This window comes from Sander lucioperca, chromosome 5, assembly GCF_008315115.2.
Source record: "Sander lucioperca isolate FBNREF2018 chromosome 5, SLUC_FBN_1.2, whole genome shotgun sequence".
Lineage (NCBI taxonomy): Eukaryota > Metazoa > Chordata > Actinopteri > Perciformes > Percidae > Sander > Sander lucioperca.
Genome location: NC_050177.1, coordinates 40394892 through 40417961, shown reverse-complemented (window position 1 = coordinate 40417961; position 23070 = coordinate 40394892). Strand labels below are relative to the sequence as shown.

General features: G+C 42.0%; 1 protein-coding gene across 5 annotated transcripts in view; it reads right to left on the bottom strand.

Annotated features, from left to right (window-relative positions):
* Positions 1-23070, bottom strand: part of aplp2 (amyloid beta (A4) precursor-like protein 2) — a 96772-nt gene that overhangs the window by 15989 nt on the left and 57713 nt on the right. For 4 of the 5 annotated variants that reach the window (XM_036001415.1, XM_036001413.1, XM_036001416.1 and 1 more), the window contains exons 4-11: positions 21765-21877; positions 17625-17845; positions 16442-16641; positions 15825-15992; positions 12092-12225; positions 9912-9986; positions 8133-8291; positions 6028-6156 (exon numbers count right to left, since the gene is read on the bottom strand). In XM_036001415.1, the coding sequence (XP_035857308.1) occupies positions 6028-6156; positions 8133-8291; positions 9912-9986; positions 12092-12225; positions 15825-15992; positions 16442-16641; positions 17625-17845; positions 21765-21877 (1199 nt within the window). The remainder of the gene's footprint in view (positions 1-6027; positions 6157-8132; positions 8292-9911; positions 9987-12091; positions 12226-15824; positions 15993-16441; positions 16642-17624; positions 17846-21764; positions 21878-23070) is intronic. The other variant, XM_036001417.1, reaches the window with a different exon arrangement.

The following is a 23070-nucleotide window of genomic DNA, read 5'->3' as shown; positions in this document are numbered from 1 at the left end:
TTGTGAATGGGAATATGGTCAGCAGGCCACCCGCACCCTGTTTCCTGGTCTACAGAATGCCATAAAATAAGAACAAATGGCCATCGTGCGTTCCCAAAGCCCTAGGTGTTGTCTTTAAAGTGCTTATTGAGTCTGGAAAACACTGAAGAACACAATCCAATTATGTTTATAATGATATACGATTGAAAAAAGCTGATAATCCTTACATTGGAGAAGCAGGAATTGTTTCGATAAAATACTTGAAATGATTAAACATTCATTCAAATTGCTGATGAATCATTTTATGGAATTTGACAAATCCATTAAACTGAGTAATCGTTTCAACGCTAATCCAGTGACAAGTAATTACAGCGTGATTTGCCAACTATTAGTAGAAAATGTTCATCCAAACGGTATTTATCCAAAAGCTAACTTTAACAAACCAGAAAATACATTCTTCCTGTTAGGAGAATTGCACAGGGAAGCAGTGAGAAACATGGGGGTGCGGTGAGATAATGCATTATGAGAAGATTGGAATTCATCTTCAGAAACAGGCGTCAGCAGAACCAGAAAAAAAATATATAAATAAATAAAGAAAAACACAACAACACATACCATAAAGGAGACGGAAGATGATGAAAAAGCAGAGGAAGAAGTTGTTCCATATCTAGAACCCTTAGTAATGCTTTAACTCAGTCAGCAACATCATGCCACGTGTGCAAAATGCAAACAACTACAAATCAGTATATGTACATATATTAAGAAACGTTGAGAATGATTCCCATTTTCTTTTCTTTTGTCCTTATTATGATGAGTTAAGAACACCCATCTTACATGAAATGTCAAAATCCTGAAATGTTCTGGCGTACTGATGATGACCAAATGGAGTGGTTGTTTAGATTTAAAATATATATATATATATATATATATATATATATATATATATATATATATATATATATAAGTTGGCGACTTTTGTCTCTAAAGCATGGCAAAAAAGACAAGAAGGTTTATTTATGTTGTCATTCTGGTATCTGGTCGCTTGTTTTTGGGCACGACACAATAATAACATTATTCATTCATTCATATATATATATATATATATATATATATATATTTTGGATTAATGGGTGCAACCAAGAAACCGACTGTAACATCTCATAAATGTAATAAATGACTACACAGTACAAAGCTAGCTGTTCTCTGCCCAGATTATAAATGTTCTGCAGGGAGAGAGTCATCCATGTTCACAAGTGTAAACAGAGCTGTCAGAAATGTGCTTTCTGCTAGAGAGCACATTTTCTTAAGATGAACTCAGACTCGCTCACAGCCAGCCGACTTGCAGACATAAAACACGTTGCTGCATGTAATATTCAAGTCAGTCTCGAAGCTTAGAACTGACTTGACAGGATCTACTGCCTGTCAGCCCCAATGATCACCACTACATCACACTTTGGGTAAAACAACAAACTCTTTTGAGCCAACAGATACAAAACTTTGTGAGTTCCAAAAAAATTAAAAATAAATCCTCTAGTCGCTTTCTACCAGCAGCATGATGTTTGTAGCAGAGGAATATTTCCACATTTCGGCTGCCAAAGCGGTTGGCAGAATATGAAAAACTCCCAGCCACTGACAGAGCTGACCAGCGCTTGGCAGGTGACCGGTGTTTATTTCCCACTATGATGATTGACTATTTTAATCTTCTAACACATGGCTGCAAAGCAGCAGAGCCAGCAACAGATGGCAGTAATGCATCTTTCCTATTAAAGGCTGGTTGCAGCCCCTGTGGTACCTTCCTGTCCATGTTTGACTAACAATCCTCATTATGAAGACTGCATGTCCCAGAGTTGGAGTGGAGATTTCAATGCATCAAGAAGGCTCTGGTAAGCTACACAGGTGAGGCTTTTCTAAAAATAATAATAATAATCTTGATCCTAGAGAGGTTCAGATACCATTCTTTCCTTCAGATACCTTTACTTGAGTATCAGCCAATACTGAGTACCGATCTGATACCAGTGCGTTAAGAAATATGTATATATACTAGTATGTATTTATTTGTAAGGCATTTTATGCTTTTTTATTTAGACAGAAACAGAGAGAAAAGAGGAGAGAGAGTGGCAGACGTGCAGCAGAGGGCCCATGGCCGGACTCAAACCCTGGTGCTGCGGTTAGAACTTAGCCTTATTGTATTTTAGATTTTTTTATGTCTACATTTGTTTATATACTTTGGTTGTGGTTTTATATAAGACGTTAAAACCTGTTACAGGTTTCTACCACACCCTCACATGTATTTTTGTATTTCTTCAATATAATTAGTTTTTTTATGTTCTGTGAAACAAATAAACTAAACTAAACTAAACTAAGACTTAGCCTTATTAGTACGCACCGTACCCGGTCAGGGCTCAGGTTAAATATGTGAAACATTAAAGGACAAATCCGGCCCAAAATGAACCTAGGGGTTAATAACACATGTGTACCAAGTCGACCGTTCTCTGGGATATGTTTTCATGCTAATCGAATGTGACCAGTTTTAGCACAAACCGTTAATTGGCTTATGACGCTAGTTGTCGGGGCACCAGTAAAGTAAACGTGAACGCCGTGTAACCAGTAACATAGCTCAAGCACGGCATTCGTCGTTCGACTGGTCGTGACTGTTTTCCCAAGATGGCGCCTGCCTGTATAGTAAATGGTACTGTCTTTATAAACTATCTTTTTAATAAACTCTGTATACTTACAAAGTTCTCAATGCTTCGGTTTACATGTAGGGACCCTCATTATGCTACCATGGGAGTGTGGTGCTATTTTGAGCCTTATTAGTGGTATAGAAATAGCAATTTCTTTTTACTTTACCCGTGCCCCGACAACTAGCGTTATAAGCTAATTAGCGGTTTGCGCGAAAACTGGTCATATTCGATTAGCATGAAAACATGTCCCAGAGAACGGTCGACTCGGAACCCATGTGTTATTAACCCCTAGGTTTATTTTGCGCCACAATTGTCCTTTAACAAATACAAACAGAGAATGAATGCCAAAGACATTTCTTTTATAATCTAGTTTGACAGTCAGTAGTCATGCTTCTATCTAATTGTCAAGTGAATTTTAAGCAAACTTTTAAAAAGTGTTTCCATCAACTAGTTTAGAGTGAATAAACTAGACTAGGCAAAGCGTAGTTTCATCACAAGTTGACGTTAGGCATGGTTGTAGATTGCAAACCGGCTTGCTAAATCAAAGAGTCTAGAAGCTTCTTGGCTAAATGGAGAGAGGCAGCATTGTACAAGTTGGCCACCTGTGCAGAATCCAGGGTTGTGGCAGAGACATTTGGTGTCTGTGTATACGCGATGTGCAGGGCCATACGATTCAAGCTGTTGAACCAATTCGTCAATTTACCTGACGTGGCTGAGGCACAAGCTATAGCGCACCGCAACTCCACTACGCACCTTGATGAAAACATGACTACTCATAACGGAAAAAGAACATAAATAAACTACTTTAAAGTAGATTTTCTTTGGGGCTAAATTATGTGGTATTGGATCGTACTCGCCAATACCGATACCAGCATTTTAGGCAGTACCTTTTCTTTTTCTGATACTGGTATCAGTATCTACTTGATCCCAGAAAGTCGCATAACACAGTTACATAAAGCACAGCAAGCCTTCTGTTTACAGAGAGCTCTTTTGTAATGCACTTCTAAGTCGCACATGTCAAATCCACAGTCACACAAACTGAAAAATGCAGATTTGAACATGCTGTAGGATTGGCTGAGTGAAGACATGTACACAGGAGCTAGGCTTGACAAATAAACAGCGTGAAAGCACAACAATACAGATTGGTTTCCCATGACTGAGCACAGAGGCTCACTGCCTCCCAGATACCACGATTCCTCTAAATAGCAACCCTGCGGCCCTTTCCCCCCCATCCTCACTACGTCTATGTTGTTTCATCCATCTGCTGTGTTATCTGTAATGGTGGAGGATAACTGTAAATGGTGTCAAAGGCTGTTGACACAAACAGGCAAGTACATCTTACAGAAGAGCTGCAAGCCAAATCCCTGTGCACTGGCTCAGAGTCCAGCATTACACAAGACCTGAGCAGTGTTAATCTGAGGCTGAGGCTTAAGTGAATGAAACGCCCTCCCTCCCTCCGTCAGACCAGCCTACTCACTCCTCCTGGGCATCAACTCAGAGAAACACACACTCTTTCTACCTCCTACTCACTTAGAAACAGGGCAGAGAGGAGCAGGCTGAGACATCATTATCCCTCCCTGTCTGAGCGGGAGCAGGAGGAGGGTGAGATCTCAGAGTGGCTCTGCGTGAGGTTTCACATTAACTGACACAGCCTTTGATACAGTACTTCGAAACAGGCTCAGGCTACATTTACATTGCTACATTTTGGTTTAAAAAGGAATATCTTCTGCTACGTTTCCCCCCTCTCATTCCTCCTGCTCTGGCGTTTCCGAGCCCCTAAACCGGAGACATTTGGAAACACTTCTGACCCGTTTTTGGTTTGGAATCTGCGTGGCTGTGTTGCAGTCTCAACGGCCGCAAACGGAGACCTTTGGCAACACCGATACTGACGCCAATGTTTCGCCGCCTGATTGGGTCATGACGTTTTGGTCTCTGAGACTAAGCTACTAACGTTACCATGGCAACCATCAGCAGTGGGCGGAGTCTACACGCTGCCTCCTGTTTATGTCCAGTGTACCAGAATGTTGATGAGATATGAGGTTTGGGCGTGTTAGTTTAAACGGAGATTAGATCTTCTACTGGAGCTACAAACACTGTTGTGTGCACGGAGATGGCTTTTGGCTCAAAACTCCGCTTAAAAAACTAAAATGTAGCAATGTAAATGTAGTCTCAGGAAGGATGCAAAACCTCAAACTACTGGCAGGTAACCACACAGTTGATGATCAATTAGTTGTATAAATCGAAGATCCTTAATTCAAACAAAAATGCCCAAGATTTGCTGCAGCTCCAGCTTCTGAAATGTATGGAATTGATGTTTTTCTCAGTTTGTAAATGGTATATTTCAGAGTTTTTCCCTGGTTGATTTGACAACCATTGTGAAATGGTCTAATCAATGAAATCAAACAGAGCATAATATAATACAGTTCAAAAATAGATTCAAGAAAACAATCCTTGACCATTACAGAAAGGTGACCTGAATATATTACTGAGAATGTACACACAGTATAGTTGTATGTTGTTGTATTAAAGTTACTGTACGACCTACAATTTTAGTATGCTGTATGTGCATAGCTATTTATTTATTTTTTCCTGTAATAATATGATATGGTAAAGTAGGGGCTGGACTTTATAAGCATTATGCTTCTGCCTGCTCCTTCTCCAATTGATTTGTATATGATTGTGTTTTATCTTTGTGTTTTATTTGTTTGTTTTTTTATTGTTTTTTTCGGTAACACTTCAGTATCTACATAAGAGTGACATGGCACTGTCATGAACACATGACACAGTCATGACACATGAACCCTAACCCTAATTCTAACCCTAACCATAACTTGTCATGACAAAAACCGAATGACACTTATGTCAAGCGTTATGTCATAAACGTTTATGCCTTGTTTATAATGTTTATGATATGTTCCTGACAGTGTCATGTCACTCTTATGTAGATACCTTCAAGTAAAGTGTAACCGTTTTTTTCTCTTCTCTTCTTTTAGTGCACGATCACTGAAGGCTTGTATCATGTGGATGCCCCGACAGTGTTGTTGTCATTACTTAGAATATTCTCATTGGGGAGACAGAAACTACGCACTGTAGCTTTAAAGTATGTTAATTGGGGGCGCCCGGGTAGTTCAGTTGGTAGAGCGTGCTCCCATATGTAGAGGTTTATTCCTCGACGCAGAGGACCAGGGTTCAAATCTGACCTGTGGCAATTTCCTGCATGTCTCTCCCCTTTCATGTCCAAGCTGTCCTAACGATTAAAAATGCCCCGAAAGAGTAGTAGAGAGTAGTATGAAGACATCACCTTAGGCCCTGGTCATTTTTCGCTAAAGTCATATCAGGTGATCATCAGGACTGAAACACTGACCTGTGACTTCATCTGAGCAGCCTTCTCAGGATCCACAGCCAGGACGTGCTGATAGTGGCGGATGGTGTGCTGGCGGTCCTTGTTCTCGGCGCGGACGTACCGTCTCAGGGCTTGCAGGATGCGGTGGGGCTGAGGGGGGAGGAGAGAGGTGGTTTGTAATGTTGGGTGGTGAAACACAGCCTCATTAACATGTCTGTGTAATACTGATTCTTAAATGCGTCAGGATGATGCAATTTGGCCTGGAACAATTATTACATACAAAGTAATTGTCTAATCGCAATTTTGTTACACAATCGCCGTTTCTTTGTTTAACCGCAATCAACCGCTAATGTCCTAAGGGGCGTGACTGTTGATGGTAATTATCACTTTTATGTTCATTTAAGAAGAATAAAATACAGTGTTTTATGATAATAAAGAGGTGTGGTTTACTTCATAGGCTGTGTACCTGTGTTACTACATTATCTGGGTCACATGACTCTGATATTACCAAAAGATGTATCCTGTGATTCACACAAAACTTTAAATTTGTTTGCAAAAGTAATACATAAATACATATCTTTTAATTTGACTGAAAGAGACAATTATATTGTTAATCGCAATTTTTTCTGAGACAATTAATTGTACAGTAATTTAGATGCATTCATCCTGTCTTGTGTTGATATAAGTGACAGGACAGCAAAATATTGTCTCTGAAGTTGTATACATCAATCAATCTATCAATCAATCAATCAATAGTTCTGTTCTAATTTTAGAGTTAGCAAACCAAATAGATGTGATTTTCATTCAAAAGATCCAGATTTCAGGTTTATTTGGTTTTAGCTAAAAAGACCCCGCCTTCATATATCAGAGCAGAAGGATGACACATGTCAAATGTGAGGTGCTAAAGAAACACTGCATATGACATAGAACATAAACTAAACATAAACATAAACATAAACTCTACTGCAAGCTCCTACTGAAATAGCGTCACGAACCACAGATGATGCAATTTCCGATGTTTAAAGGGTGCAACAGGAGCAGGATTAGAAATCCCTGCTCTCAGGTCAAGTTATTACATTTGCAATGAGTATGAAATAGAAAGATTTCAGTCCTTCCGTTTTGGGAGACAAGCCCAGCACCGGTGCTCAGAGAGGCCAGCAGCACCTTGCAACACAGTGGCAAACAGTGTGCTGGCAAAAGGATCAAAAGATTATTAGATAAGAGGAATAAAAAAACAAAAACAAGGCAGGGATTATAGCAGTGGATTCAAATGTGATTGACTTTGCCCTCATGGATTCTGGGAGGTGTGTTTTTGTGGTTGCAGTAATCCATTCTGCTCATGATGGAAGTTGGCAGTGAGTATTTTGACAGGAGATGACATTAGCCACAGGCCATAAGTAGTGGAAGGTGTGAGTGTGTGCGTGCGTGTGTGTGAGAGTGGGTTCTGACAGAAATGTATGAGTATGTGTGTGTGTGCGTGTTTGTGTGTGTGTTTGTGAGAGAGTGGGTTCTGACAGAAATGTATGAGTATGTGTGTGTGTGTGTGTGTGTGTGAGAGAGAGTGTTCTGACAGAAAGTATGTGTGTGTTCTGTCAGAAATATGTGTGTGTGTGTGTGTGTGTGTGTGTGTGTGTGTGTGTTTGTGTGTGTGTGAGAGAGTGGGTTCTGACAGAAATGTAGGAGTATGTGTGTGTGTGTGTGTGTGTGTGTGTGTGAGAGAGAGTGTTCTGACAGAAAGTATGTGTGTGTTCTGTCATAAATATGTGTGTGTGTGTGTGTGTGTGTGCGTGTTTGTGTGAGTGTTTGTGTGTGTGTGAGAGAGTGGGTTCTGACAGAAATGTATGAGTGTGTGTGTGTGTGTGTGTGTGTGTGTGTGTGAGAGAGTGTTCTGACAGAAAGTATGAGTGTGTGTTCTGTCAGAAATATGTGTGTGTGTGTGTGTGTGTGTGTGTGTGTGTGTGTGTGTGAGAGAGTGTGTGTTCTGACAGAAATGTATGAGTGTGTGTATGCATGCGTGCGTGCGTGGGTTTGTGTGTGCACATTGACTGACGGGAGGAAAAAGCAACAGACAGATGAAGTGAGGGGAGGATAAAAGGTGCTCCCAGAGGCCAGTGTACAGTGTTTACCCTGGGGGGGTCGGCCTGCAGGGCAGCCAGGTAGTTCTCCAGGGCCAGACGGCGCCGGTCATTCAGCATGGCCTCCACCCGGGCCAGGTGAGTCTCCACCAGCTGCTGCTTCTCGCTGGCTGCCTCCTCCTCCAGGGACTCCACCATGGCTTGGAAGTGCTACAAACAAAATCACAAACATACATAAATATGGATACGCACCTTAACCAGTACGGCACAACAGAGCTCTTTCGACTTCTACTTAAAAAGGAAGGAAAAAAAAAAACAGCTCTTGGTTTCACTCATGTCGCCTCTCAGGCTTGTCAGGGGAGTTAGGGAACTCATTTAGGAGTCTCCCCATTCAGCAGCGCCCTAATTTAGCCTCAGAGTGATAAAGATAGAGCAGCCAGGGAAAAAGGATCTTTATTGGCACAGGGAGCGAGGGACCCAGGGCCCGTAAGCCGTCATATCTCACCCAAACAAAGAGACAAAAGGGGGGACTCCCAGGGGGAAGGATCAAAGTTTTTTCTTAAATTTGTTCCTAAGAAAGTTCCTAAGAAAAGTTTACATCTGATTCATGACATGTTCTCAAACAGCAGAATCGTTCGCAGGTGTGTTCTTAGAATGATGAATCCCGATGTCTTAGTAAATTGAAAGCTCGTGCCCGTCGCTCCTATTGAGCATAGGTAAACGCCCCGTTAATTCCCATTAAAGGGCATGAGATGGCAGGGCCGTGTACACACTTAGAGAAATGGTAAAGACGGTGGAGGCCTCGACTCCAAAAGAAAGAAATTTGAGTAATTCTAAAGTGGGGATACTGCTGCAAGAAATTAACAAAAAACGAGACATCATATTTAGAAGTGTCAGCAGTGGATACTAATCAGCAAATAAAACTGATGCATGGAATGCAATTACCGTAGACCGTTAACAGTCTATGGCATTTACTCATGCAGTGAACGCTGCATCCGGAGAAGGGCGCATAACTGATGAAGTATATAGGCCTAGCACAATTCATACACAATGCAATTCAAAGTGCTTTGCGAATGAGCAGCAGTGTAAGTGTAGTGTGTATTTATTAAAACAAACAAACATAATTATGTGTAAAATAATGAAAATAATTAGTTACAAAATTATAAAGAAATATTAATATATTTAAAATTAGAACGGATGAAAGCGGTATAACTACTTGTTTTGTGCAAACATGTCAGCTCTCAATTGTGCGTTAAGAGTGCTCTTGAGTGTGTGTAGATTCTGTTCTTACCTAAGAACCGCGCCCAACGGGACCCGGCGGTACCTGACGGGCCGGGCCGGGTTCGGACAGATATTTAGAAATTATGTTTGGGTTCAGGTCAGGCTCGGTCACATCAGCGCAATAAGGCATTGAACATTTTAAATTTAAAAAAGCTTGTTATGTAGGTGCGCGCCTGTGTTAACGTGCGCTTGTTGCCCTGTGTACGCTGATGCGCTCATCTGTTGACATTTCCGAATGCCTTCCTACAAACGTACATGTGTCATTAGTATGAGAAAAAAATTAGATTTTAACTGTGTTGGGCTCGGGTCGGGCTCAGACATAAATATCTTAATGCCTGTCGGGCTCGGGCCGGGCTTGGTTACTGCTCTGTCGGACGCGGGCCGGGCTCGGACGGAAAAATGTGGCCCGATCCGAACTCTACTAAGAACAAATCCCAAATAAGAAAACATTGGTGAATGCCAGAATCTTCGTGAAAACTGCGTAAGTTGGGGTTTAAGAACAAATTTGTTCTTAAGAACGATTGGTGAATGAGGCCCAGTGTGTCTTACCTGGATCAATGTCTGCCTCTCAGCCTTGGGCAGGTTCTTCGCCTGGCGATCAGCCTCTTCCCACTCTTTTCTTACCTGGAGAAAGAGAGACGGAATTGAAGCGACGTGCATGGTGGCCTTACTGCACCTGTTGACTCAAAGTGAGTCAAACAGGCATTTGGAGGCAAAAGAAAGCCTTTCATTGCACAGAGGTAAGTGACCCTTAAAGTATGACTTTGCTCCTTGCCATATTCTTCAGTTGAAATTTTGGGAATTCTTAGCGAGCCAACCGATTAGCTCATTTTGTAGCCCTGAATTCTCTCAGGCAGCAGCTACTCTAAGCTGCACCCCCAACAAGCTTAAGATACATTTTACTTTTACTTAAACTACAAAAATGTTATACGTTTTCTTATTTTAGTACTTTAAAAAGTCAGATTTTCTTTCTGCTTCTCAAATGTTTCAACATTCTTTCAATGTTATTGCAAAATAGGTCACAGTCACAGAGAAAGACTGATGCGAAACGAATCCTCACTCAGGGCTGTTTCTAGGATTTACGGATATTATAGACTTAGCCCGGACCTCAGTGGGGGGGTCCAGGGGGGGATCGTCCCCCGGGATTTTCTTTATGAACAAGCTCTACTTTGATGCTTTATTTATGCACTCTGGCAACTTATTTCCTGTACATTCAAAGCCTTAATTCCTTAAAAAAATCTAAAAAGATTGAGTTGTTTTTCTGTCGTTTCTCCTCTACTCTTCCTGCTGTAACTTGTTTCACTCAGCGTGTGTTGCGAGTTACTTTAGAGACCTGCATTTATTATGACAGGCTGTTTTGTGAGTAAGACTATCGCACATTCACACACACATTACCTTTTTGTTGAGCTTTACAGGTGCACTCTCTCTTTCTTACTCTCTCGCCACTGTCCTCATAATATAGTCAATGAAGCCATCTATGCCTGTTTTATCTATGATTCCTTCTTAATGAGAAAAATCAATGAAGAACAATAGCTTTCCCCTCATGGGTGTCCTCTAAAGGAGTACAAGTTCTATTCATTTTGTGAATGTAATGTTTATCACTATGCATAATTCTGTGATAATAATACAGCTTTAGTTTTGTAGTTTTTTGGTTAAAAGGTACACTGTGTAGGAATTCCCCCCATCTAGCGGTGAAATTGTATTTTGCGAATAGTAAGAATAAACGAATAGTGCTCTCTAGTGCCTCGCTTTTTCAAATGCGTGGTGCAACTACGGTAGCCGTTAAGTACCAAGAAGCTATGACAACATGTCTTCCAATTTTTGGCGACGAGGATTCCTTCTCCTGTGGCTCAGCATAAGCATGATCCTCCATTATGAACTAGAGTGCAGTGCAGGCTTTCAAATTTGCCGGGGCGGTGACAAGCGCCTCTCACTGATCTCCTTCTCCGTTTCAGCTGCTTTCAGTCACGTGACGCTGGCTCTGAACGAAAACGCTTTGTGGATTAGCTAGACAGCTAGGCTAGTGCTTTATGTCCCTCTCAGCGATTATAGTTTTTCAAAATGGCGGAAAGACATGGAAGCCTCCTTGGACTTGCCCGTCCAATGTAAATACAGATAAGAAATTCTTCGCTTTACGAGGATAAGTCAGATCATTGGCAGAGGTCATTTTACACCAATGAGGACATATTTATGAAGACATTGATTTTAGCTAATAAAATACTTAAAACTCTACACAGTGTACCTTTTAAAGAACGGCAGTTATTTGGCTAAGTATTGCAGGTTTTAGTAGGATGTTCCAAAACAGATTCTGCTTTCAAAGCCTGAACATTCTGCATCTGGGAAAATACTCTTTGATTAACTGGTACTGATCACTATCACAGATATTGTACATTACCGTTTAAAAGTTTGAAATCACCTTATTATATATTATATAGTGATATTGATGTTTTTCTTCTTTCCCTATAATAGCACAATAATATCTATTTTAACATAGATAAAACAGTATAATTTCTGCCCTTTCAGTTATCTGGTTGACTCAACGTACAGACCCTTCATACAAAACAGCATCTATTCGTAAAAAATGACGAATAAATAATGTAATCCTCTCAGACATCTGATTCCAAACTTTTGACCGGTTGTGTATATTAGCAAAGTATTAAGCAATACAAATCTTACTTATCGCCTCTTTAATTAGGGGAGTGGTGTATGGACTGGACCTGGTAACTCACCCTCTCCATGCGGTTGCGGTGCCTGATCTCCAGCTGCTCCTTGGCCCTCTGGAAGCGACTGTGCTCCTTGTCGTCGGCCGGGGTCTCAAAGTAGATGTCCACATCATCGGTGGGCTGAGGAGTCGGCGGAATGGCTGCAAATTCAGACACAGATGGTGAGTGGACAGGGCTGACAACCAGGCAGAGACACACAGACACAGAGACAGACAGACAGGCTGACAACCAGGCAGATACACACGGACACAGAGACAGACAGACAGGCTGACAACCAGGCAGAGACACACGGACACAGAGACAGACAGACAGGCTGACAACCAGGAAGAGAGACACACAGACACAGAGACACACAGACAGACAGGCTGACAACCAGGCAGAGAGACACACAGACAGGCTGACAACCAAGCAGAGAGACACACAGACACAGAGACAGACCGACAGGCTGACAACCAGGCAGACACACAGACAGAGAGACACACAGACACAAAGACAGACATACAGACAGACTGACAACCAGGCAGAGAGACACACAGACACAGAGACACACAGACAGGCTGACAACTGGAGAGAGACACACACACACACACACACACACACACACACACACACACACACACACACACACACATACACACAGTGATAGACAGACAGACAGGCTGATTCAGGCAAAGAGACACACAGACAGAAAGACAGACAGGCAGACAACCAGAGAGAGACACATAGCTTTGTCTCATATTAATTTGATTATTACCATTGGTATATTGTTATTATTGTTACTTTGGTTTTGATATGATTATTTATACTGTAGTTGAATTTGTATTTGTATTAATATAGTGTGATGCTTTGGCAATATTGTTTTAGTTACATGTATGCCAATGAAGCTAATTGCATTGAATCAGACACACAGACATAGGTAGGCAGAGAGAGAAAGACAGACAGACAGACAGACAGGCTGATCCAGGCAGACACAGATAGGTAGAGACACACAGACAAAGACAGACAGACAGACAGGCTGATCCAGGCAGACACAGATAGGTAGAGACACACAGACAAAGACAGACAGACAGACAGACAGACAGATCCAGGCAGACAGATCCAGGCAGACACAGGTAGGTAGAGAGAGAAAGACAGACAGACGGCTGGGCACAGAGATAGAGAGCGAGAGAGTTCAAAGTGGAATGCAGATTGAAGTTGGACAAAAATCCTCACAGAAGCACTCCTCTCACTGGCGTTATTCCACGCTCAGTAACTCTGATAAATTTAAAAGAATCTGACAGTCCTTCCTTTTAAGTTCCTTTCATCTTCCCATTGGCTTTCTGCTGACAGGTCGCCTCTCCCACACTAATGGAAATATCTCTGTTTGACGGCCGGGTCATCTGGGGAGAGGCCAGAGGGCTCTGTTCTGGGTTCCTCTCTATACAGGCACGCAGGACTCACTCCCCGCACCGCCGCAACTCGCAAGAACAATAACGCTCCGGGCTCGCAAACAGGAAGAGACCTCATCGTTTCACCTCAGCGTCAAAAACAGGAGGCACGGGGCAACGGATGACGCACAATTTCCCCTCTGTGAACTTTACTGCTTCAGCTCCTAATAATATTTTATTTCTGAAATGCGAAAGAAAAATCCAATTGCCATGAACTGTTTGAACTGATGAGGGGTGAGTCAAAAAAAAAGGTGCTTGTTGACATATGCTGATGGGATTCTGGCAAAAAAGTAGTGGCAGTGCTCTGTTAGCAGACAGACGAGAGAGACATACAGACAGACAGAGACATACAGACAGATAGACAGAGAGACAGACAGAGACATACAGACAGATAGACAGAGAGACAGACAGCGACAGAGAGACATACATACAGACAGACATACAGACAGACAGACAGAGAGAGACATAAAGACATACAGACAGACAGACAGACAGACATACAGACAGACAGAGAGACAGAGAGACATACAGAAAGACAGACAGACAGACAGACAGAAAGACATACATACAGACAGACAGAGAGAGACATACAGACAGACACACAGAGAGACAGACAGACAGAGAGAGACAGACAGACACACAGAGAGACAGACAGAGAGACATACAGACAGATAGACAGACAGACAGACAGAGGCAGACAGACAGAAACATGACAGTAGTGACAGGCACACAGAGAAGAAAGAAAAGTGTCCAAGTGTGTTTGAAGTTGCATGCATGTGAATGAACATTAATTAAAATGATAACTTTACGTCTGTATCCCAATTGAGAATTTACTTGGAAAGCGTATTGTTTTAAAATCTAACATTTAGTGGAACTCAATGACGATGTCTGAGTTTTGGAACAGATACTAAAGTTCTACAAAACCCTTCATTTAAGAAACAAAGCCACATTTCTCCAATATATGCAACGTTGTCTAAACACGCCAGCTGTACGAAACACTGGCTAAAGAAAATACAGTCGGATCAAATAATAAATAGAGAGGACTATGAATCTGAGTCAGCATTTTTTTGAAAACGGGAATGAAAAAAGTGTTCTCTCAAATACAAACATACAGTATCTATAGGTTCAGATAGTGTCCTATATATTTTTAAATAATGTATTTATTCAAATAAAACCTAATATAAGATTAATTCCTATCTGTCAGATATAGTTAATATTGAACATTTCAACAGTTCCAGTTTAGTAGAGAAAGAAGTGAAACTAATGGACCAGTGTGTCCCATAAATGAAAACATTAAGCTCTATTAGTGAAGAACCGGACGCTACATGACATTTTTATGCAGTGATACAGTGATCAAACTAGTATTTGAATAATATACTGACAGAAAACAAATCAGCAACACTTTAGATAAATTGTTCAAGGTATTAAGCAAAATCTGCTTCCAGCTTCTTAAATGTGAAGATTTGGTGCTTTGTTTTAAAGGGGCGCTATGCAGTTTTGGACATTTCTTTGCTGTTTTCTCGCTTTTTGCTCGCAGGTTTCTCTATAGAGCTCCCCCTACAGCTTCGGAATAGATATTTGGCAGCTCCTATGTTTACTTGTGTCTGACTCCTCTCTCGATCAGTCTGCCGTTTCCGCTTTCTCTGTTCCTCCGACAATGCTTTCCTAGCTTTCTGCTTCTCTTTCTTCTCAGCCATGACGATAGTGTGAAAAACTCCATCGCTACCTTGTTAGCCGGTTCCTGGATGGGCGTATGTGTGCAGTGCCGTCAAGCAATTCGTTACATCGCGAGACCTGATATCACGCGATACTTCAGTAGTGTAGCCAGGGGGGTTTTTCAGCTCACAGGCGCTGGGGGGGGCGAGACGACCACCATTCAACTCGAAAAAAGTCATATAACCATTCCAATGACTCTGAAGCTGTTCAGTTAAGGTAAATTAAGCTAAAAAAAACTGCATAGTTCCCCTTTAAATAATTGTAAATTACATATCTTTAGATTTTCAGCTGTTGCCCTGGCAAAACGAGCAACAACAAGCGGCCTTTTCAAGACACTTCATTTTAAAGTTATTGACAGATAATAATCATAAGTTGCAGCAACTGATATATCAGTGTAAAAATAAAGAAAGGAAAATGATATTGGGTGAATTGAGTTGTTGTGGAGGTGGCATGCCAATAACAGCTGTGTGCTTTGATGAGTGAAAGCTGAAGACTAAACCGATAGTATCCTAAAGCGTTTTTTAGCCGAGAGTCTGCATCAGTGACACAAACAGAGAGACAGAGAGAGAGAGAGGCCTCCGTCTGGTGAGACTTACTCAGGCGCTTGCACACGGCCATGCAGTACTCCTCCGAGTCGAAATTGTTGCGGTTGCCGGCACAGCCCCCGTATACGAAGCGCACACACTTCCTCTGGCTCATGTCGAAGTGCCAGCGGGGCATGGAGGCGCGGCAGGGGCCGGTCTCAGCCTCCAGGGTGCACACCGCTGCCAGGGGACAGCGTGTTAGATCATTCGGCCACTGGGGAGCAGCACTTCATTCCACTCTCAAATACAAACTAACACTCACTTACCTCTGCTACATCCACAAATATGATTACACAAAACAATGAAAAAACTGGAGAAAGTCCTTTTTGGTACATGAGCAGGATTTAGCAGCAGTTTAGCTACAAACAAGGCAGCATGATTCATCCTTACACAGTGTCTGCTGTGAGCTGAAGAAAAAGGTATTGCTGATGCATACACTTGTCCAATCACAGTCTGGCTGAGATTTAAGCATAACTGCTGATAGTTTAAAAGGTAAAAAAAAGTTGGTTATATTTTAAGTGGTAGGCAAAGTGCCAATAACAGAGAGAGAGAGAGAGAGAGAGAGAGAGAGAGAGAGAGAGAGAGAGAGAATGCAGGAGAGTACATTAGAATTTAAACTCATTACAAACCTTTCACTTCCTGCAGAGTCTTGTCCTCGTCCTGGCTCTTGGACATTTTGCTGATCTCTTCCTTCTCGTCCTCGTCCTCCTTATCCGCCTCCTCGTCCTCGTAGATGTAGTGGTACTCCTCCTCGTCTTCCTCATCCTCTTCTTCCTCCCCCTGCGCCGGCTCCTCCTTTTGTGTGGGCTGCTCGTCGGCTGGTGTCTCACTGAGGAGGTGGGGAAGGGAGGAGGAGGTGGAGGAAGAGGAGGAGGAGGAGGTAGGGGAGGTGATTGAGTGAAGGGGTGGAAGCCAGGAAGAGGAGTGATTTATCAAACGAGGCAGAGCAGCTGCCACAGGTCAATGTCAGGACACTTTCATTCATCCAGACGGCCAGTAGTACCCGCCCTTCGCAACAGAGCGGACATTACCGAGTAATATTTCACAGACATGCCAAGGTGTTCACTGCCATCAGAAGGTTTAGGTGCAGCACCCCGGAGCTGTTTTGGGCAGCACTTAATTAAATAATTAATGAAACTAAAAGATTTTCTCAGATCTAATGATTGTAGTTTGTCTTCTTCAGCAAGTTTTAGCTTATATTATTTATTTATGTATTTATTTATTATCTGGTCTAGCTTATTAGCTTAACATTTTAGACCCAGATATGGTGATAATAAACGGGCCAAAATGATGTGAAAACGAGATGCTAAACTACCACAAAGGGAAACAAACCGACTACAAAAAGACACCAAATAACCACAGACACCCAAAACAACCCCAGAGAAAACAAAAAGGACTAAAAAGAGACACAACACGACAACAAAGAGACAAAAACCCACAAAGAGACACAAAATGCAATGTGCAAAACGGGGTATGCGTGGGACATGTCATGCTGATGGACTCATATAGATATGGGCAATAATAAAATAATACATAACAAAAGGCAATATATACAAAATAATATAGGGAGGTAAAGTGTAAGATCAGTGTATATGATGGAATAGTGGCATTAGAATGTGCCAGAGAGAAATTACTGCTACACCCCAGACAAAATGTATGGGGAAATTGCATGTTTTTAAATTGAAAAACATCACATTTTCTTGAAGAAGGATGCCGTACCCCCACACCCCAAAATACCCAAACCTAAGTCTTCTACAAACCGAGAGAAAACACTGCATGCAATGATCTCGCACCCCGCCGCAGCCTGCTCACCTGTCCTCTACAGCGTCCTTGTCTTCCAGGTCCATCTCGTCAATCTCCTCGTCCTCAATCTCCTCCTCTTCGTCGTCCTCCTGGGAGGGCAGGGAAGGGGCGGCGGCCTCCCCGCTGCGAGAGGAGGGGCAGCACACGTACTCGGTGCCGTGGAACTTGTCGATGCCGCAGGGCAGCAGCATGCCGTAGCTGTGCAGCATCATGGAGCTCTTGGCACAGGCCTGATGGGGGGGGAGTAGTGATGGGATCAGTTGAACATGGCCAGAAGGCTCCAGAAGATGCTCTGGTAGAATGTAACTAAGTAAATTTACTCCAGTACTGTACTTAAGTCCAAATGTTGAGGTACTTGTACTTTACTTCAGTCTCAGTCTCTTTTCATGCCACTTTCTACTTCTACTCCGCTACATTTCAGAGAGAAATGTTGTACTTTTTACTCCACTACATTCATCTGACAGCTTTAGTTACTTTACACATTAAGATTTCTGCACCCAAAACACATGTAGTTTATAAAATACGATCAATCAAAATAAATATTGGACCCATTTTTCACAAGCCATGTATCTCTATCACTTTTCTAACACGATGACAATAGGGAAGCGACGGACAAGCAGCTTTTTGTTTACATTCAACATGGCGGCCACCACATAAGCGCAGCAACCCGTTGATGCCGCTGTCGCTGCTACATCACCCGGATCTTGGTCTGATTGGTTGAAGGACTATCCAATTGCGTACAGTTTGAACTATGCCCGTTGATTAAAGCTTAGATCGGGCCCAAAAAATCAAGCCCGACCCTACCCGAGCCCGTGCACGTTGTGCCCGGCCCGACACATTAACTGTAATTATGAGCCAGATTTAAACCCGACAATTTTTTAGTACGTGGGCCGTTATAACTGACGTTCTCAACTACAATTCAGAGTTGTTTGAACTGCAGAAATCTGTTTAGAAGGGGTATGCTTGGAGAAGTAACAAAAGAGGACATTGAAGGCTGACTATCATCTTTTCTGCCATGGCAAGCATGCTTCATGTGTCTCTTCATCGTCCACGTTTTTTTGCTGTTATAGACTAGCAGCGTGCCGCACTTAATGCGCTCGACAAAGCCAACACATATGTTGTCACTGCCCACGACTTGTTTAAAATGGTTCCATACCTCCAACTTTCCTCCAAACTTGCTCAAAGATAATTCTCCTGTTTTTATTTTTTTCTTTACATCTTCAAGCTCCACGTTGCACTTACGCTACACAATACAGCACAGCTGGCCCGCTGTGATGCGTGCGAGTGGAAGAGACGCTGCGCATGATTATGGCAAAGCTTTCTCCCCACCCAATTAGGCCAATTAGGCTATGATTAAAAAAAACACACAAATGCTTGATCAAGGGCCCGGCCCGAGCATAGTGGCGGGAAATATCGCAAGTTCGGGCTCGGGCAGAGAATCTAAACTCTACTGTTGATCAAGCCTCTTGTGCAGTAGAAAATACAAACCAGACTCCCCAGACTAATGTTCAATCTTAAAAGATTGAGCTTGGTCTGGTGATAGCCAGACTAACAGTCCACAGGAGCAGCGGAGGATTATCTGCCCTGCTCAACAACGTCTCAGTGGCAGTTGGTGAGGGAGCTCAGATTGTTTTGGAGTCATTTTTCTTACCCAGATTTTCCCACTGGTACGATTAATTACTGCTTGGCTGTAACACATTTGCTATTGAATGTAGTTGGTTTGTGCCCCTGGATGTCACACTAACTAAGGCTGCAGATCATAGACAGATCCAGGCGTTGGTAATACAGTCATGTGCAGAAGTTAGCACACCCATGCTAAAGTTGACTAAAAAGAGGAATAAAAAAATAATCTTTTGGAAATTGATCTTAATGCCTTAATTAAGGACACCAATTTTCTTTGTGAATGAATAATGTATCGTAAATAAATAAATGTTCTTCCTTAAAATACAGGGGGCATAAGTAAGTACACCCCTATGTTAAATTCCCATAGAGGCAGGCAGATTTTTATTTTTAAAGGCCAGTTATTTCATGGATCCAGGATACATGCATGCATCCTGATAAAGTTCTCTTGGCCTTTGGAATTAAAATAGCCCCATATCATCACATACCCTTCACCATACTTAGAGACTGGCATGGTTTTATTTCAGTTAGCCTAATAGCTGGTTTGATTTGCATTGAGAGATGATTTCATGGAAAGTACCCCATGCCAATCTATAGGTATGGTGAAGGGTATGTGATGATGTGGGGCTATTTAGGCATTAAAATCAATTTCCAAGAGATGATTTTTCTATCCTCTTTTTAGTCAACTTTAGCATGGGTGTGCTAACTTCTGCACATGACTGTACGTGTCAGGGAAGAGTATGGTTGCGTCCGAAATCGCATACTAGTATGCACTACATACACAAACAGAAGTGTGCATCTTTTCCGACACACTAAGCTGTAATTTTCAACGTCACTTCCTGAGAGCCTCCTTGCCGGTTGGATACGCATAACCCTGGTAACCCCTGCCGACCTCAGCTCTAGCGGCATCGCCAGGTAATGCTTACATTACTGAAAAAGGTCAGCAACAGTTGCAAGTGACAAAATCACAGATTTTAAATTTGTGAAAAATGTAAATTAAAGCTTTAGTGCATAACTTTCTGATATTAATGAACGTCCGTTACATTCAAGCCATTGCCAAATGAGTTGCTACAAAGCTAATTTAGGGTTAGGGTTAGCTCCACACAACTCTCTCTGTGTTTCTCAGTATGTCTATGTTCAGAAGACTTCGTCCGGTGACTTTCGTGCGCAGAAACTCAAGTGAAGATAATGACCTCTTCTGAAGAGTCCATCATGTTTTTTGAATCCTCGCACGATCACGCCGACAGTGTTGTTGTCATTACTTAGAATTCCTCATGGGGGAGACAGAAACTACACACTATAGCTTTTAAGCGTTTTTGACGTTACAGAGCTGCCTTGGTTGCTGTCTTTTTGTCTATTATAAACACTGTCATTAATCCTGCATTGCATTGTGGGATACTTATGCCGGCGTAGTGTCTAGTGGTTGCATACTGTAATATTTCACCATAAATAGTATGCAATTAACATACTATTGGTTTCATACTAAGGTTTCGGACATACTAAATCTCACATACTGTTTTAGCTACTAAATAGCATGTTAGTGTGAAATTTCAGACGCAGCCTAGGAGTCAGGAAGCACAGGCTGGAAGAGATAAGAGCAGACGGTTGATGGCCTGGGTGAGCTGCTGCTCGTACTGTCGGGGCCCCCAGGGGCCGGCTCTGGAGCTGCCCAGAGGGGATTAGCTGCATTATGGCCGCAACACTAATGTGATTAAGAGGTGAAATGTGAGGGCTCCCAGCCAGCCTGTGATCAGAGCGCCTCAGAAACTCACTAAGACAGGTGGGAAGAGATTAGGGAGGGAAGAGGAAACAGCGCAAAGTAATAAAAGAGTGCCAGTATGACAGGGACAAGGGACAAAATGTTTGTTCAGTTTGATTTCTTAAAGTCGAGATGCGGGGAGATGTTCAAATTATTGACTCCTAGTGTATTCTTTTGTATTAACTTGCTTCTGTTTCGTTGTGATCTATTTAGAATTGGACTGTGCTTGATAAATATACTGGATGGACAGTAGCTTAAGGATGGCACATAAATAAATAATTTCATTAAGGAAACGATGGAATGGTAACTTGATCAATTGATAGATCAGCAAATGTTTTGGGGTTTTGACGAGGTTTTCAGTTATAGGGTTGTATATTGAGAAACAAAGACGAAGAAAGACTCTGATAAGGGTTATTTTTGTAATAAAATGGTATGGACATTTCAAAAAAGGGTGGGACCAGAAAAGCATTTTGCTTCCTCCTACTCCCTTTTGGACACGAGTATTTATTTATTTATTTGCTATTCTTGCTTTTGCTTTTTTCATTGTGAAATACTTTTGTGTTTTGTATTTGGTGGTTTTTGTTTATTCTTTTTGTATGTTGTTGGAAATAAACCAATTTATATATATATATATATATATATATATATATATATATATTCAAAGTGACACTGATGCTTAAGACTTCCCACATGGCTTTTTCTTTCCCATTGCTCTGCTATCTTGGAGATGCAGCCTCCCACTGTAGCTGATGAAGTCAGTCCTTCCTTACCTCTTTGGCCACACCGTGCCACTGCTGATGGCTGACGCACATGTCCATACGCTCCTTGTGGAAGAACTTGCACTTCTCTGGAACAAGAAGCACGTCACTCACAAACTCGCCCACTGTAACAGGAAATCACATAGACCAATTTTCCTGTTAGTCACACTGCCGATCTGTCCAAAAAAAAATTACTCCCCTCAACAACATGTTGAGCATTGACCTGGCAGGGGAGTTAATACATACAAAAAAAATACATTGGATTCAGGTCACTTTTGATGCTAGCAAGGAAAGCCATAATGATCAGGTGGCTCGGTGATGTCCCTCCGTCTGTTTCCATGTGGAAATATCTTATCTCAGAGGTTGTGACCCTACATCAATAAAAGGACCCAGATTTTCCTTCATAATTGGAAGAGGCCACTGGAACTTTTGGGAGTGGAGTATAATCTGGACTTGAATAGATAGATAATATGATGGACAATTATCACATGTCTGAACTGGAACTAATGGCCATGGGGTTGACTTGTCTATTCTACTTACTGCTGTCACCATTAGTATGGGCTACTGTGCAAGTACAAGTACAGTGTCCTGTTTTGTTTTGATAATAATGTCCCATTACCCTTTACTATATGGACCAGTCCTGTAGCACTACTGTTTGTTTATGTATCGTTTGTACATTTGTCTTAAAAAAATGTAATAAACAGATCTTTTAAAAACAATACAGCAGGGGTGTCAAACTCGTTTTTGTTGATGGGCCACATGCCCCTAATTTGATCTCAGGTGGGCCAGACCAGTGAACCTCTCCAGAAAGTTTCTCGTCAGCTTGATGTTGGAAAACGCAAGTTGCTTCTGCTACGACAGTGTTTTAAGGCTGTTGCAGGAAAAATAATATAATATGTAATATTATGTAATTATTATGTAATATTATGTAATATTCTGAGAAAAAAAACTCTTTCCTAGCTTTCTGCTTCTTTTTTGCAAGCTCAGCCATGACGATAGTGTGAAAAACTCCATCGCTACCTTGTTAGCCGGTTCCTGAATGGGCGTATGTGTGCAGTGCCGTGAAGCAATTCGTTACATCGCAAGACCTGATATCCCGCGATACTTCCTGACGCTGAGGCCAGCGGCTCGCCGGCCCAAAGTTGCCAGGGTGGTTTTTCAGCTCACAGGCGCTAGGGGGGAGCGGGACGACCACCATTCAACTTGAAAAAGTCATAACCATTCCAATGACTCTGAAGCTCAGTTAAGGTAAATTAAGCTAAAAAAAACTGCATAGTTCCCCTTTAAATTCAGAAATTTACGGAAAAAGAACTCGGAT